This window comes from Epinephelus moara, chromosome 13 (genome assembly GCF_006386435.1).
Source record: "Epinephelus moara isolate mb chromosome 13, YSFRI_EMoa_1.0, whole genome shotgun sequence".
Classification (NCBI taxonomy): domain Eukaryota; kingdom Metazoa; phylum Chordata; class Actinopteri; order Perciformes; family Serranidae; genus Epinephelus; species Epinephelus moara.
Window position 1 is genome coordinate 10,233,146 of NC_065518.1, and position 16,734 is coordinate 10,249,879.

The 16,734-nt window shown below is 38.9% G+C and overlaps 1 protein-coding gene across 2 annotated transcripts in view; it reads left to right on the forward strand.

Annotated features, from left to right (window-relative positions):
- Positions 1-12,729, forward strand: part of LOC126399826 (CDP-diacylglycerol--glycerol-3-phosphate 3-phosphatidyltransferase, mitochondrial) — a 42,005-nt gene extending 29,276 nt beyond the window's left edge. The window contains exons 8-11 of one of the 2 annotated variants that reach the window (XM_050060112.1): positions 454-745; positions 3,203-3,351; positions 3,441-3,571; positions 12,133-12,729. In XM_050060112.1, the coding sequence (XP_049916069.1) occupies positions 454-745; positions 3,203-3,351; positions 3,441-3,560 (561 nt within the window). In that variant the 3' untranslated portion in view covers positions 3,561-3,571; positions 12,133-12,729. The remainder of the gene's footprint in view (positions 1-453; positions 746-3,202; positions 3,352-3,440; positions 3,572-12,132) is intronic. The other variant, XM_050060113.1, reaches the window with a different exon arrangement.
- The last annotated feature ends 4,005 nt before the right edge of the window (positions 12,730-16,734 follow it).

The following is a 16,734-nucleotide window of genomic DNA, read 5'->3' on the forward strand; positions in this document are numbered from 1 at the left end:
CTTTGGCCAATTGATGTAATATTGCTTCATTCACATCCTCCCATGACCCTCTACCACTGTGCCAAATTTCACATGGATTGACCAAGTCAGTGAGGAGAAAAACGTGGAACAGACACACAGACAGAGTTTTCGTCATTATATAGTAAGATAAGATAATAATAATAAGAACTGGTCATCAAGTAATTATTTAAGACAAAATAATCAGACATGGGCAAACATGCGGAAAGAAGTCTAATAAACAGCATGTTGTCTCATTGTTACATTTATTAAGATAAATGTGACAGATCCTCCTGATAGATTTCAGCTCCACTGAATAATGAGCTTTATGTAAACAGCAGCAGTTAAACACTAATAACCCGCTGTGTCATAACGTAGCAACCAGTTTTATATTTCACCACGTCAGGAAATAGAAGCACGTCTTTCTTCACTTTGTGTTTGTTATTGAACCTCCAGCGCCTGCTGACAGACGCCGGGCCGGACTCCACTGTGTTTCTAACATCGGGTTACTTCAACCTGACCCGGGCATACATGCGGCTGGTGCTCGGGGCCGGAGCCAGCTACCGCATCCTCACCGCCTCCCCCGAGGTCAACGGGTTCTTCGGAGCCAAGGGCGTCGCCGGAGCGATCCCCGCAGCTTACATCCACATCGCCAGACAGTTTTATAACCAGGTGTGCCAGCTGGGCCAGCAGGAGAGAATACACCTGCACGAGTACCACAGATCACAGTGGACCTTCCACGCCAAAGGTGGGCTGAAACAGAAGCACACATACCTGTCTGTATCCCACTACGGCTGCTACTAACAATCACATTCTGCTGTCAGTACTTTTTATTCAGATGATTTTATCCGGATTTTAAACATTTACACATTATAATTGATACTATATGGCAACATCTTACCCAGCCAGCACACCAGGAGTGGAAAAAATAATAATAATAAAAAAATAAAATAAATAACAATAAATAATAAGAACACACGTTTTTAATATTGTAAATAATTTTGATTTAAAAAAGCCAAAACCCAACAAACTCACATGCTAAAATGAATTAATAGAATAAAGACTTTAAGTAGTTGACCGAAGTTGTGGTTATCAGTTACAGGCATCAATTTTTCTCATACTGAAGTCTGTTGAGATGTCTTGTCTTGAGCTAACTTCCCAAAATGTCGAACTTCTTCTACAAAAATCACAGCTGAAAATATGCTAAAGATAGTTAGAGCAGTGACGGTGTCTGTACCCTCTTTTAAATAGGTATATATAACCATTGCATTAAAAACAGAAGCGTATCAAAACACCGTTATGAGCCTCCCAGTGTGAACGCTCTAATCAACCTTAGCTATGAGCAATGAGAAAGCAACAGCGCGGGCAACGCCAAAAACTGCCAGACTTGGCTCTGGGTTTGTCACAAGTGTACAAGAGTGTTTCTTCTGTCAGTTACTTCTTCGATAAATCAAGGTCACGTCCCCCTCATTCCTCAGGCAGGTGATCAGTAAAACAGACAGCATATATATTATGAAATTCTCTTCACTGTGTACACAGTCACAGAGAGCATCTAGTATTTACAGAAGAGATGTGGTTGTTTGAGTAGCCAGTAACGGTTCACAAAATGTGTGACACATAACATGTAGGGTGGCACTTTATAATCAGTAACAATGGTATTAACATGGCAACAACAATCATTTAGCGTCTCGCAACGTAAAGAGCTCCCGGACCGCATTGCCTCCCAGTTTGCGACATTTTTGGCTGCCACTAACTGCTGCTAGCTGCTTTTTAAATATCCAGTGGTGGGTCCCACACATAACAAGTCCTCAAACGTCAAACCCCTCCCATCCTGCTAGTGGTCCCTTTTACACAGAAGTCGATTCTGCGCTGTTAGGCAGAATCTATACTTCTGCGTTGAATCAATGCTGTACATGCGCCGTAGCCTGATGTGCACCTCCCCAGAAATGTAACTATATATCGCAGCGATGCAGACCTCCTGTGTACTGAAACCATTTCCCTCAGTGGAAACAAAGCTTTTATTTACTTTAATTTCACAGATAAGAAACAATAAATTGTGAAGACAATAAAGCCTCCACAAAAATAGCATTTTAAGTCTTGTGTGTGATTTATCCTGGCTTCATATGAGCAGAGGAAATCCCCGCTCGTCGCTAGGCTAATTTATACAATGTAAAATGCCATAGGCTTGTGCTAATAACGTTAGCATGTTGTATTTGTGGGGAAAATGTGTCCAGATAAAGACAAGTGTTTGTCTGTGAATGCTGTGAGTTATAGTGAAGCTGATATGTGTACTTGTGTTTGACATTGTCTCTATTAAGCCATGTTTAATGTGTGTTTAATGTGTGTTTTGAATCAACTAAACTTTACAGCACTTCACAGAAACCCCGCCGCCAACTAGTGTTTTGGAGGTGTAACTGCAGACTGACACAGACACACCACCGCACAAGTATAAATGCTCACAACGGCGCAGGCTACGGCGTAGGGTCTGCCGCACAAGTATGAATTTACCGCCTAAGTTCTACCTTTGAGAAAATCTAGGGCAGGCAAAGGAACAGGCTGTCTGACAGCAAGGTAAAGCGAAAATATTCTCAATGTAGGTACACTTAAACTTAGGCAGATTTTTTTAGGTGGCTAAAATACGTTTTGTTGCTGCCCCCATCCACAGCAGTATATTACTTAGCTTCTGTGGCAGTACTCCTGTCTGCTTCTTTAAACTAAGAGCGTACCAACTAGTATCTGCTGTAGGTAATGCTCTGACTAGGGATAAGTACCTTATCCAAACCCACTTCAAAAAATCTGAACTATCCCTTTAACTTTCTGTTTTTGACCAATAGTTTCAGCACGAACTCCCACATCAGCGTGGTTAGCCTGAGATTACGATCTAAACCAAGACTCAGCATCCAGACTAGTTTTGTTTGGCTCAGTGAGAATAATAAAACACTCTCCCTGCTCTGCTGTTCTTCTCGTGGTCACAGCGGTATGTAGCGTGCGAGAAGAGGGCTTGTACAGTCATTCTGTCGTAGCCTCGGGACTAGGATGTACACTCACTCTCTCTCTCATGCTTTGGGGTTTTGGATCGACGCTGGGGATTTCTGCATGTGCTTCCTTTTTAGTTGTGGTCTGCGCCGACAGAAATCCCTGCTGGAGACGGCTCTCTGAAGCATTACCTCCTCGCTGGCTCACTCCACTTTTTCTCTCCTCTCAGGTCTGTGGTATTACCTCCAGGGGCAGGATCGGCCTTGCCTCACTCTAATTGGCTCCCCTAATTTCGGTTACCGCTCGGTTCACCGTGACCTGGAGGCCCAAATCGCTATAGTAACGGAGAACGAGGAGCTGCAGAGCCAGCTGCAGGAGGTGGGTTAACCACAAGCAGAAATGATGATGAATGACTGTGTAAGTCTTTACTGAATACACACCTGTGTGTTAAACTGTGTACGTCTCAGGAGCAGGAGATGTTGTACCAGCGCTCCACAGAGGTGTCTGATTCTACGTTTGAGCAGCCAGACCGCCACGTCAAGCTGTGGGTGAAACTAGTCACACCCCTCATCAAGAACTTCTTCTGAGATGCCACCAGGTGGTTACACACACACACACACACACACACACACACACACATTACATATGAAATTTACTAATGTTTATTTTATAAAGGATCATTTCTGTTAATTAAAACTTATTTTCTTTTTAGAGGTAAGAAAAAGTCAGTAACATTTATTTAATGTTAACAATTGATCAAATGAAATAAATATCACCCACCACTGGAGTTCCTCTCAGCTCAGAACACCTCAGTGGAATCTCTTCAGATTTGGCACAAACGTCCACTTTGAGTCAAGGATGAGCTCATTAAAATTTAATGGTCATAGGTCAAAGATCAAGGTCAGTGTAACCTCACTGATTTGGCGCAAATGTCCACTAAGGCTCAACAATGAACCGATGAGATTTTGGTGGTTGATGGTCAAAGGTCCAGGTCACTGTGACCTTGACAGTCTCATTCTTGTGAACACAATATCTGAACACCTTGAGGGAATTTTTCCAATTTGTCACAAATGTTTACTTAGGCTCACCAACGAACTGGTGGTCAGAGGGCATGGTCACCGTCACCTTGTATCCATCTCATTCTCAGGAATGCGATATGTTCAGAATACCTTGAGGGAATTTCTTCAAATTTGGCACAAACGTCACTTTGGGTCAAGGATGAGCTCATTAGAATTTGGTGGTCATAGGTCAAAGATCAAGGTCAATGTAACCTCATCTGTCTCATTCTTGTGAACAAGATATCTCAAGAAAACCTTGAGGGGATTTCTATACATTTGACGCAGTTGAACCGATGAGATTTTGGTGGTCAAAGGTCAATATACTGTGACCTTGTCAGTCTCATTCTCGCGAACACAATATCCGAAAACCTTGACAGAATTTCTTCAAATTTGGCACAAATGTTCACTTGAACTCACAATGAACTGATTAGAATTTAATGGTCAAAGGTCAAGGTCATTGCGACCTTGTTAGTCTAATTCTTGTGAACACAATATCCACAATATTTTGGTGGTTAAAGGTTAAGGTCACTGTGACCCTGCATTCATCTCAGTCTTGTGATATCTGTTATGATATCTTGCGATATCTCAAGAACACATCAAGGGAATTGCTCGGATGGAAGAATATGCTGATTTGAATTTGGTGATAGAAGACCAAGGTCATTGTGACCTCACAAAACATGTTTTTGGCCTTAACTCACAAATACTTGCATAAATTATGACAACATTTCACACAAATGTCCAATATGATAAAATGATGAAGTGATGACAATATATATCAAAAATGTCAAAGGTCAGCATCACTGTGACATCATATTGTTCTGCATCAAACACCTTTGTGGCCATCAGATACTGAATTGATGACACTAATCCTGAAACAGCGATTGTGTAGATGCTGCCAGGTTGAAGTGGATGTTAACTGTAGGAGAAACTCTTCTGACGTACGGAGACATACAACTGCAGGGTGGGGCAGTATTTCTAGTTTTTCTCCAAAAGAAGTGGTTAAAAAATCTGGCTAAACTTTTACAAGCTGGTTGACTCCCGCTTTTTGTTGTAGCACATTTGCTGTGTCATCATTACTTTGAAGAGTTCAGTGTTATTGTAGAGGCTGACTTACTAGATTCCAACGTACAATGCAAATTAGTCTTCTCGTTATTTCTGATATGTTACTTTAGTAACATACTTACTTACTTTGGTTTTACAGTTATTGTAAACAAGAAAAATAAAACCCAAGTTGTAACAAACCTGAATTTTCATCTAAAGAATGTTTTACATTTATGCATTATTTCCATTTTTTTTAATTCAGATTTTGTCTATTTTTAGCTGAGTTGACAAAACACAGCTGTGAACGTACTGTACAGAAACTCTATCTCACACACACACACGCAGTAAAACAGGCTGTGGCTTCTTAGAAATGCCTGCAGTCATTGTGGCGAGTCCCAAATCGTAGGTCCCATCCTCATCTTCCCAGCAGCCCAAATCAGCAGAGTGAGAGCGGGGACAGCATGTCGGCTGATTCACTCCTGTCAAGAAGTGAGTCAGCGCCGTGTTATGGTGATGATCTGACAGTGTGGTCTGCGTTACCATGAGTCCTGTCAGGACTTGGCGAGGTGAAGCCAGAGGGTTCATCGACCCTGAAACAGAGTCAGTGAACATTTCTGGAGAGAGAAAGTTACATTTTTTAGGAAAGCAGATGTTTAAACTGCAGGGAGACAGTCAAAGAAAGGAAGATGTGTACATTCAGTAAACTGAATGAGCCAAAAAGGAAACCTGTCAAGATCTCAGCAGAAGATTGAGGGGTTTTTTTGTAGTTTCTGAGAACAGGAAATGTCACAGGCTGGATAATGACGGTAAATGGGTGGCGTCTTATCGCTACCTGGACAGAGTTGAGGAAGAAAAAAAAAGTGAGTGATCTGCTGCCAGAGGGAAACACTCGTAAATAGATCATCTTTCAGCACTGGAGTATTACTCATAAGTATGCACGCAGTGAATGTGAGAATAATACCTCTCAGACAAAGATGTGAGCAGCAGCACATCCAGGCCTATTGTTGGAAACCATTGAGAAGACTCGCGGAAATCCTCGTTTTACCGGCACGATGACACAAACACAGAGAACGGGAGAGGTTTGTCCTGTGAGAGTCCGCCGTAACCTCAGGCTACAAATCGTGTTGAACTGTCAACATATTTAGATAACGACAGAAAAGACTCTTTGGTGTCAGTGATACTGTGAGAAACAAACAGCCTTGACATGTGATCAAAAATCTTATCAGAGTTAATCTGAACAGTGTGTTCATGTAGAGGCACATTGGGTTCCTTTAAGGCTCATTTGATGTCTAAATAACCCGACCAAAAAATAATAATAAAAATGATAAATGATCAGCACACTAACTCCCCGGGGTGGAACATTAATTTTAAAGGATTTATATGTATGAAATAATTATGATTTATAAAATATTTTGATCTGCTTTCATTCTTTGAACTTCTAAGCTTGCCCCGTGACAGAAAACACCATCGTCCCAGACAAGAATTCACAAATTCCAACCATTAAAAAAGGTTTTAAAAGTCTTCAAATTCTAAAACTGACAGTGTGTACTGATGACATCAGTGTGAAAATGTACCGCTATAATCATCTTTGTTTTCAATTATATTTTTGTACTAAAAATTTTGGCACTTACAGATGTGTCCCACTGTCAGATTTCTACAAAAACATAATTCGATCAGGCATAAATGGGGTTCGCTATATCCCGAGGACTCCTGTCTCACTTCCTGGTTTCCAATAAGCCGGGAATGCTGTTTATGTACTGATAAACCTTCTATTGTTTTATATATATTAATTAAATAACGTTGGTGAACATTCTCAGTCCTGTGTCGTAGCACATGACAGCTCTGAGTTTCAGAGTCGTTAAGGACACAGACCTCAGCTCACATGTGACCTCAAAGACTCTGTAAAGGTTCACACCCTCACAGGGTTTAAAGCCTGCGACTCTGCACCAGTCTGTTAGGACTAAAGAAGCCTCTTGGATGAGAGGTGAAACATCTTGAAGAAAATCAAGTCCAGTTGCCTATGATTCAACACTTATGATTCATTAAATAATATAACGTATGTGTTTCAACCGTAACAGCTCCACTCTGTAGCCCCTCTAAAGAAAACTAAATAAGAATTATGGTTTAAAAGAGTTCGCCATTTTGTAGTGCTGTCTGAATGTATAGTGGGAATTATTATACCCTGTATAGTGGACTCAAGGCATCCCACAATGCACGTGAAAAGTAGTGTACAACCGATGGTCACTAACCAAGCAAGACATCCCATCATGCGTCGTGCCAAAGGTTCAGATGGACTTTATTGGACACGGAGACGGATAATGACATGTTGAAGTTTGTTTCAACAGTTTTCTTTGCTGTGTAGTAAACTGTCAATGTAATGCGAGGTTATTGGTTTACGAAGAGATAAAAATAAATCGGGGACTGATCTTCTTTAGTGCTTCACAGTTAGGGTGGATTTATACTTGTGCGGCAGACCCTACACCGTGGCCTACAACGTTGTGAGCATTTATACTTGTGCGGTGGTGTGTTTGTGTCACTCTGCAGTTACACCTCCAAAACACTAGTTGGTGGTGGAGGTTTCTGTGAAGTGCTGTAAAGATTAGTTGATTCCAAACACACATTAAACACACATTAAACACAGCTCAATAGAGACAATTTCAACACAGCACATCAGGCTACAGCGTAGGGTCTGCGTCGACACAGCATCGATTCGAGGCAGAAGTATAAATTCTGCCTTACTGTACAGAGTAGGGCTAATAAAGCTAGCTAACGTTAGCGAGCTGAGTTGCTACCAGCTCTGATTTGTGCTGTAATGGCTGAATGCATAACGTTATACATTAAATTCACAAGTTATTACATGACTGATGGTAAAACAACCTTCAGCACAACAAAGATTAAACAGAAAATTGCTAACATTAGCGGGATAGTTTGTAATTGCGCTGCTCTCTGTCCTCTTGCCTTCTGACAGGGTAACGTTATTAACAGGCTTATGTTTAATGTGAGCAGAGCAGCATCACAACACACACAGTCACAGAATACTCTGTAATGCTATTTATTGATTTAGGAAAATTAAACCCAGTATAAATTCATGTTTTTATCACAGATATGCACGTCAGAATTTGTTATGGATGCTTCACCAGCCAATTGTGTGACAGTAACCACGTAATTTATCGGCGCCGAGAAAATAACCTGAGTAGTGTCCGAAATTGTTTTTCATGTTACAGATGAGCTCACTAAATAGTCCTCTACATTAAACTCCCCACATAGTGAGCAGGGAGTAACGAATGAGTGAACGAATGAGTGAACGACTTCGGACGCTGCCCCTGAGTTTAGATGGCACCATTCCATTGCGTCTTTTGAGCCTCGGAAGTTGTTGAAATCTAGCACTTGGGCAGTGACTTGCGGAGTCAAAAACCAACGAAAAAGGCGTCCTTTAACGTCGGTATGATATGCGGCCGGTTGCCGTTATGGTTTATCGGGGCACAGTGGTGTCAGGGGGATACGCTGCGGGTGAAGGACAAAAGTTAAGGCGGTGAATATCTGAGTCGATGGGTGGCAGGGGTGGTGCATGGGCCCAACAAACACTGACTTTCACCCGACAGAGCGGTGTTTGCGTCCCGTAAGATTCTAAAGCCAAACCCTGTTTTTTTTTCCTGAACCCAACCATGTGTTTTTGTTGTGAAAAAAAAGTCAATTTGCGTTGTTGTACTGACGTAGTGCTTTTATTTTGAAAGAGACTGTATGTAAACGTTAAATTTCCTGTGAAGTGTATTTTGAAAGAAGACAATGCATGTAACAGGCAGAACTTGACATGGTGTCCCAGAACGTCAACTGCCAACACACCCAGGGTACCTTGCATGTCGTATCTGGACGTGGAAAGTCCATGATCAAACGTCAATATGTGTTCTGTAACGTCACTGTTACACATCACCAAATCCTACATGCTGGACCTTTAATGGCAGCAGTGACAATGGTCCCAAACAAATGAATTTTGAATTCTGTGACCCGTTTTCAAAGATTTATTCCTTCAGCAGGAGCCGGTGGGATTTGGGGCTGAGAGCCACAGACAGGATGGGGAAGTCAGAAAGTCCTGAGGAACTGACTAACATTGTTTTTTTGGTCTTTTCAAGAGATTTATTGTCAATCAGAAAAATGCAGAATAATAACGGCTTCATCCTTTACGGATCTGTTTCTGCACTTGTTATACATCCTGAAGGTGGGAGTGAGTTGTTTTCTTTTATTTACATGTTCCTAAACTCTGAGAGAGCACGTCTGAGAGGTGAAAAGGCTTGTGTTTCATTTCTGTTGTACAACCGTTAACATACCTTTAAATGTCCAGAGGGGTGAGCTTTGATACTGACTGTAAGTGAAGTAGTTTTTAAACAGCTTTTCTTTTTAGTTATTGGCCTGAAAAATTATCACATCTGAACCTTAGTGGCATGTTTTTGATTTTTGTTCAGTTTTATTTATTCATTGGGTAAAATACAGAGGCACATTGTAACATTTAAAGAAGTATGGATATAGTCCCTGTTCCTTGTCAAGCTTTAAAATTCAGGTTAAAACAACTAGATTTAAATTGAAATGACTAAATATGATACAAGCTATCTAATACATCAACTCTCTACAGTATTACATATCATCTTGTTCATGATGATACTGATACAATTTTTAATATTGTATGAAAAATTCACATCGTGATACTTGGCTTTGGCTTGTTGACATATTGACGTCATACTGTTTCCCATGGCAACAACAAGCATGGCTGAAAGTGAAATTATTACAGACTCTGCGATGGTTCCAGAAAGAGGAGTAGCTTCAGTAGTGTGGAATAAACTGTGGTGTCCTGAATGTTTTATGAACAGCCCCGGACTTCTCAGACTCTTTTAGTGACTTACCGCTCAGAGGGAACTCATTCAGCGGCTCCTCTGGCAGCAGCACAGCGTCTCTCCCTCTCCTCTCTCGATGAGTTGGTGTCGTCAAGTGATTTTGTCATAAACCTTTGGTAATGTAAACCTACGTGACGCTCGCAGCTCGACAAAAACTCCATTTATGAGTGTGTGATAGCTGTGGTATCATAACAGCCTGTCACAGGTTACAGCGTGATGATTAGAGGAGAAATGGCAGAGCTTAAAGGTCCAGGTGGAAAAAAAACAATCATTTAGGATTTTACTAAAAGAAGGAAATCACCTGTACCTATTAATATTGTATACAGAATCTGAATCTCACTCTGAGTCACTGTTGTTGTTCACAAACTAAAGAAATGAGATCATTTTAGTTTTTACTGAATATTTAAAGCAAACTATATCACTCATTTTTTTGCAATTCGATTTTCTTAAATTAATAATATTTTTACTAATTTGTCATATCTTAAAGTATATGGTTATCATCATTATTTGCCACGTCTTTTATTCAGGCCTGTCGATTCTTTAATTCCTGTATTTTTGTTTCTAACATTCATGTAAACACACAGAATAACTGCTGGCTCTCTCTCAGCTTTGTTCACTCTCACTTGTTTCGTGTCGGCCTGTTGTTGTGATCTGTGTACTTTACCGCTTATCTCTTTTTTTTTTTTCCCTGGCAGAGGAAAAAACAAAACACGTCCCTCCAACAATAGCTTTGCCGGTTGAAAGAGTAACAAAAAAGCAAAAGTCCTTATCGGCAGCGCAGGCTGTCTATTGTTAGAAACTAGTGACAACAGGTTGGACGCTCTCCAAACATGTTGAACGCGCTCCTGAGGGTCAGCAGGGTTAAAATACAGCTGATGACACACACACACACACACACACACACACACACACACACACACACACACACACACACACACAGCCGCATGGTGAATCCTGGGTGTGATGGAGCTGCCTGCCCTCTAGTGGTGAAACTATAATATCCCACTGTGGTTTCATACATTGAACTATAGTTTGGGATTGGGTTGGGGGGGGCAGGACAAGACAGGCATGTTGCTTCTTCCTGCTCCTTTACGGACATGAAATGTTAATTTATATTTCTTATTGTAAGTCTGGTCATGATCTCTAGTTTGTCTGTTTTGTAGGTTTTTTTCCTGCAATATATTCTATTTTGTATTTTTTTTTTTTTTAAATGTTTGAAAGCAATGAATCAAATCAAAAATCAGACCTCTTGTGACACAGCATCAGCTGAATATGACTGTAGGTTACGACCATGGCTCATGTTTGTCTGCTGAAAGTGACATTTTGAGCTTCAGTGAGAGAACACGTACTGTACCTTTAAACTTAAGATTTAAAAAAATACAAAAATATATTAAGAATACGAAACAAAGACAGATAAAGTCAGTAAGAGGGATAAAAAAAATATATAATACATTTAAGAATAATAATAAAATATTTGATGGGGCGTCGGTGGCTTAGTGGTAGAGCAGGCGCCCCATGTACAAGGCTGTTGCCGCAGCGGCCCGGGTTCAAATCCAGCCTGTGGCCCTCTGCTGCATGTCACTCCTCTCTCTCTCTCTCCCCCCCCTCATGCTTACCTGTCCTGTGCATTAAAGGCAAAATGCCCAAAAAAATAAATTTAAAAAAATATATATATATTTGATGAAATTAAACAGATAAAATATGACAATATAAATAAAACAAAGTAAGTAAATAAAATAATGTAAATAATGTATATAAATTATTATTTGTCAAATGCTGAGCTGAATTGTTTGGTTTTAAGTTCACATTTAAAGATTTGAATAAAATATCAATACTTATTTTTATTTTTCTGTTTAAATGTTGCTTTTCCAAAACAGTGGGTTAAGACGTCAGAGTGGATGCCTGCGCTGTTTAAATTTAACGTTTCTGTAATTACTGAGTATAACGTGTATAAATGTGACATACAGCTGGGAAAAAAGGAAATGTATACACTGTGTTGTTGATGAAAACGAAATAAAAATTAAGTTTTAAAAGAAAGGGATAAACACTGAGGGAACTGTAGGGTAAATCCTCGTCTCTGATTGGCTGCCAGCAATAAACATTACAGCGTTTTGTTCTTTCAGCCTTCACATCACGCCCTTCCTGAACATCTCTGTTTTTGTGTGTGTGCTCAGCAGGAGGCTTCGGTTTTCTACGGTCCCGAGGTTGAAGGTCTCGGTGGAGGTCCGCCCGCTCGTGCAGACGGGACACTCATGTACCAGCAGCATGCTGGGATTCGTCAGTTTCACCTCCACTATCAGCGTGTCCCAGGAAGTGACTCACACACACACACACACACACACACACACACACAGGAGAGGATGTGTGTGGTGAATTCAGCGGGTAAATCTTCATTTTAAACGCCAGATCCTGTGGTTTACCTGCTCAACTGTTACTCCGTTAGTTTATTTTAACACCTGACGTCATCACACTGTGGATTTCTGTTTCTTTAGTTTTATTAACGACAAGCATTTCAAAAAAAAAAAAAACTACTGCTACTACTGCACACACTTCTCTACAGGTACATCCTGCATGTATATGGTAGAAATAGAGACTGTGGTGGAGAACAGACGGGTGTGGTGAAGAATTACAATCCCTTCAGGAGCCTTAATAACAGATTTCAAGAGAGAGTTTACAGCAGCGTTCAAAGCTAACTGTACAGTGTCTATGTGTTATTATCTTTGTAAATTAAAGGACGACGTGGAGAGTTTTTAAAATGACTTCAAATGTGTGAGCCTTTTTGTTTGGTGCAGTCTGTGATTTTTATCCTCGTCGTTGTAGCAACACACAAAGAAAACATTTATCTGTTTACAGACTCTCACACAACTTGTACAGTGTAATCAAAGTCCTGTTTATCCAGTCGTGTGCTCAGTGCTTCACAAACAGACCAACCTTTCTGACACGGGACTGAAGTAAAAGTGAAACTTAGCTATGCTCTCGTCAAAGACTCCACTGACAAAAGCACTAATTTTACCTCACTGAACACTGGAGCTGCTGGTCTACCGCTGCCTTAATTTGGATTTATACTTGTGCGGTGGTGTGTCTGTGTCACTCTGCAGTTACACCTCCAAAACACTAGTCAGCGGCGGAGGTTTCTGTGAAGTGCTGTAAAGTTTAGTTGATTCTAAACACACATTAAACACACATTAAACATGGCTTAATAGAGACAATTTAAAACACAAGTACACAAATCAGCTTCACTATAACTCGCAGCATTCACAGACAAACACTTGTCTTTATCTGGACACATTTTCCCCACAAATACAATATGCTAATGTTTTTAGCATGTTTAGTTTTAGTTTTCTATTCTTAAAAAAAGCCCTTGCATTTTCATACCTTAAGTATGCATTACTAACCAATCATTCAGAATAAGAAGCTGAGTAAAAAGATGTATGTAGGTCTTTGTGAGATGCTCCTGTGACCTTAAAAACATTGTTACACTGAAATATTTTAACATTTCAGCTTGTTGAATGTGTCCGCGTTCCTCGCATGCCGCAGTGCGTGTTGTTGTGTTGTCTTAAGTGGGAATCTCCCTGCTCTGACGATTCTGAGTGCTACACATGAAATGATCAGATGTTGATAAGAGAAGCAGGAAATAACTTTTGCGAGAGAAAGGAGTGTGACAATGTCTGGTTTGCACAAGACATCTTTTTTCTGAATACACTTTTCAATTTCAGTTTTTTATGACATACTATACTGTGATTTTTTCCCCAAATTTTTATGACATACTATACTATGACTTTTTTCCTAAATTTTTTTTGACATACTATACTATGATTTTTTTCCTAAATTTTTTATGACATACTATACTATGACTTTTTTCCCCCAATTATTATGACATACTATACTATGATTTTTTTTTTTCAAAATTTTTATGACATACTATACTATGACTTTTTTCCCCAATTTTTATGATATACTATACTATGACTTTTTTCCCAATTTTTATGACATGCTATACTATGACTTTTTTCCTAATTTGTTTTTTGACAAACTATACTATGACTTTTTTCCTAATTTGTTTTTTGACATACTATACTATGACTTTTTCCCCAATTTTTATGACATACTATACTATGACTTTTTTTTAATCACATTTCAGCTAGTTGAATACGTCCACGTTCCTCTCAGTGCATGTTGTTTTCTGTTAAAATCTCAAAGTCTTAAGTGGGAATCTTCCTGCTCTGCCTCTGAAAACAGCGTGACTGCTACACATGAAATGATCAGATGTTGATAAGAGAAGCAAAAAAATGTTGATAGTGTGACAATATCTGGTTTACATAAGACATCTTTTTCTGACTGAACGCACAGATGGTTTCATCAACACGGTGCTGACAACCACTCATGATGCTTGACTGCTGAAGTTGTTTTAGCAGCACGGTCACGCCAGATGAGCACTTTTATATCTTATTATTAGACTAAGGTCTTTGTAGTTGGCTGCATCTTCTACATTGTGTAGTGCAAGTAGCAGAAAATCATCCAAAAACAAAACACAACCCAAATCTGGTTGACAATTTTCATCAAAAGTTCCACTGATTGTTTCTGATGTTTGAAAGTTATTTTGTTCAACTATTTTCAGCCCAAGCTGAATTTAATTTTAAAACAGCAAAAACATGTCTGAATGAAAAGGAAAAAATATCTCTCACTTTCAGTCGATACTCTCAGTTGTGTCAAATCTGACATACTAAGTTGTGTCTAAAATAACAAAGACATCACAAAAATGTGTTGAGTTTCCTGACAAAAGTCAAATGAAAAACTAGGACGCAACTAGGACAGATATGACCTCAAATATGTATCACAACTAATTGAACATTTTACCTCAATTACTATGAATGAATGATTATTTTGTTTTTGATTTTTGCCCTTGTAGTTCACTGACAGGGTTTGTACTGTAAATATGCTCGACTGTTAAAGCTAGGATACTTTTTTATAATTAAAGAGTGCATATCTTATCTTGTGATTTTAGAATAATTGATGAAACACAGATGAACTCTTGTCTTGAATCTTTTTCATATTGTGTAGCCTTTGTAAATGTTTGTGTTATTGAGAGCTGCTTTATGGAGGCACTTGTTTCTGTCGCTTTTCTTTTTTTTTTTTCATTTTTATCACACACTATACTGTGACTTTTGGACGACATACTATACTATGACGTTTTTTCACGATTTTGAACCACATGCTATACTATGACATTTTTTCACGATTTTGGACGACATACTATACTATAACGTTTTTTCACGATTTTGAACCACATGCTATACTATGACGTTTTTTCACAATTTTGAACCACATGCTATACTATAACGTTTTTTCACGATTTTGAACCACATGCTATACTATGACATTTTTTCACGATTTTGGACGACATACTATACTATAACGTTTTTTCACGATTTTGAACCACATGCTATACTATGACGTTTTTTCACGATTTTGAACCACATGCTATACTATGACATTTTTTCACGATTTTGGACGACATACTATACTATAACGTTTTTTCACGATTTTGAACCACATGCTATACTATGACGTTTTTTCACAATTTTGAACCACATGCTATACTATAACGTTTTTTCACGATTTTGAACCACCTGCTATACTATGACATTTTTTCACGATTTTGAACCACATGCTTTACTATGACCTTTTTTTCACGATTTTGAACCACATGCTATACTATAACGTTTTTTCACGATTTTGAACCACCTGCTATACTATAACATTTTTTCACGATTTTGGAAGACATACTATACTATAACGTTTTTTCACGATTTTGGACAACATGCTATACTATGACATTTTTTCACGATTTTGGAAGACATACTATACTATAACGTTTTTTCACGATTTTGGACGACATGCTATACTATGACATTTTTTCACGATTTTGGAAGACATTCTATACTATGACATTTTTTCATGATTTTGGACATGCGAAACTATAACGTTTTTCACGATTTTGGACGACATGCTATACTATGACATTTTTTTACGATTTTGGACGACATTCTAACGTTTTTCACGATTTTGGACGACATGCTATACTATGACATTTTTTCACGATTTTGGACGACATGCGAAACTATAACATTTTTCACGATTTTGGACGACATGCTATACTATGACATTTTTTCATTTTTCACGATTTTGGACGACATGCTATACTATGACATTTTTTCATGATTTTGGAAGACATTCTATACTATGACATTTTTTCATGATTTTGGACATGCAAAACTATAACGTTTTTCACGATTTTGGACGACATGCTATACTATGACATTTTTTCACGTTTTGGACGACATGCTATACTATGACATTTTTTCACGAGTTTGGACAACATGCTATACTATGACATTTTTTCACGATTTTGGACGACATTCTAACGTTTTTTCATGATTTTGGACGACATGCTATACTATGACATTTTTTCACGATTTTGGACGACATCCTATACTATGACCTTTTTTTATGGTTTTTGACGACATACTGTACTATGACTTTTGTATTTCAGAAATGTTGCTTACAGGTCACGGACTGGACAGGGTGGAGTCATATGACCACACATGTAGTAGTGCATGTTAAAGGGAACATACATGAAGACAAACAGTGGGTAAAGCATTAACAGAATTTTTAAAAAAAAAACAAGATGTCATCGATTAGAGGTTCTGAATGTCGGTTTGGATTAATTTTCAATTAATTGCCCAGCCATATGAAAAACAAACCAGAGTTAAATG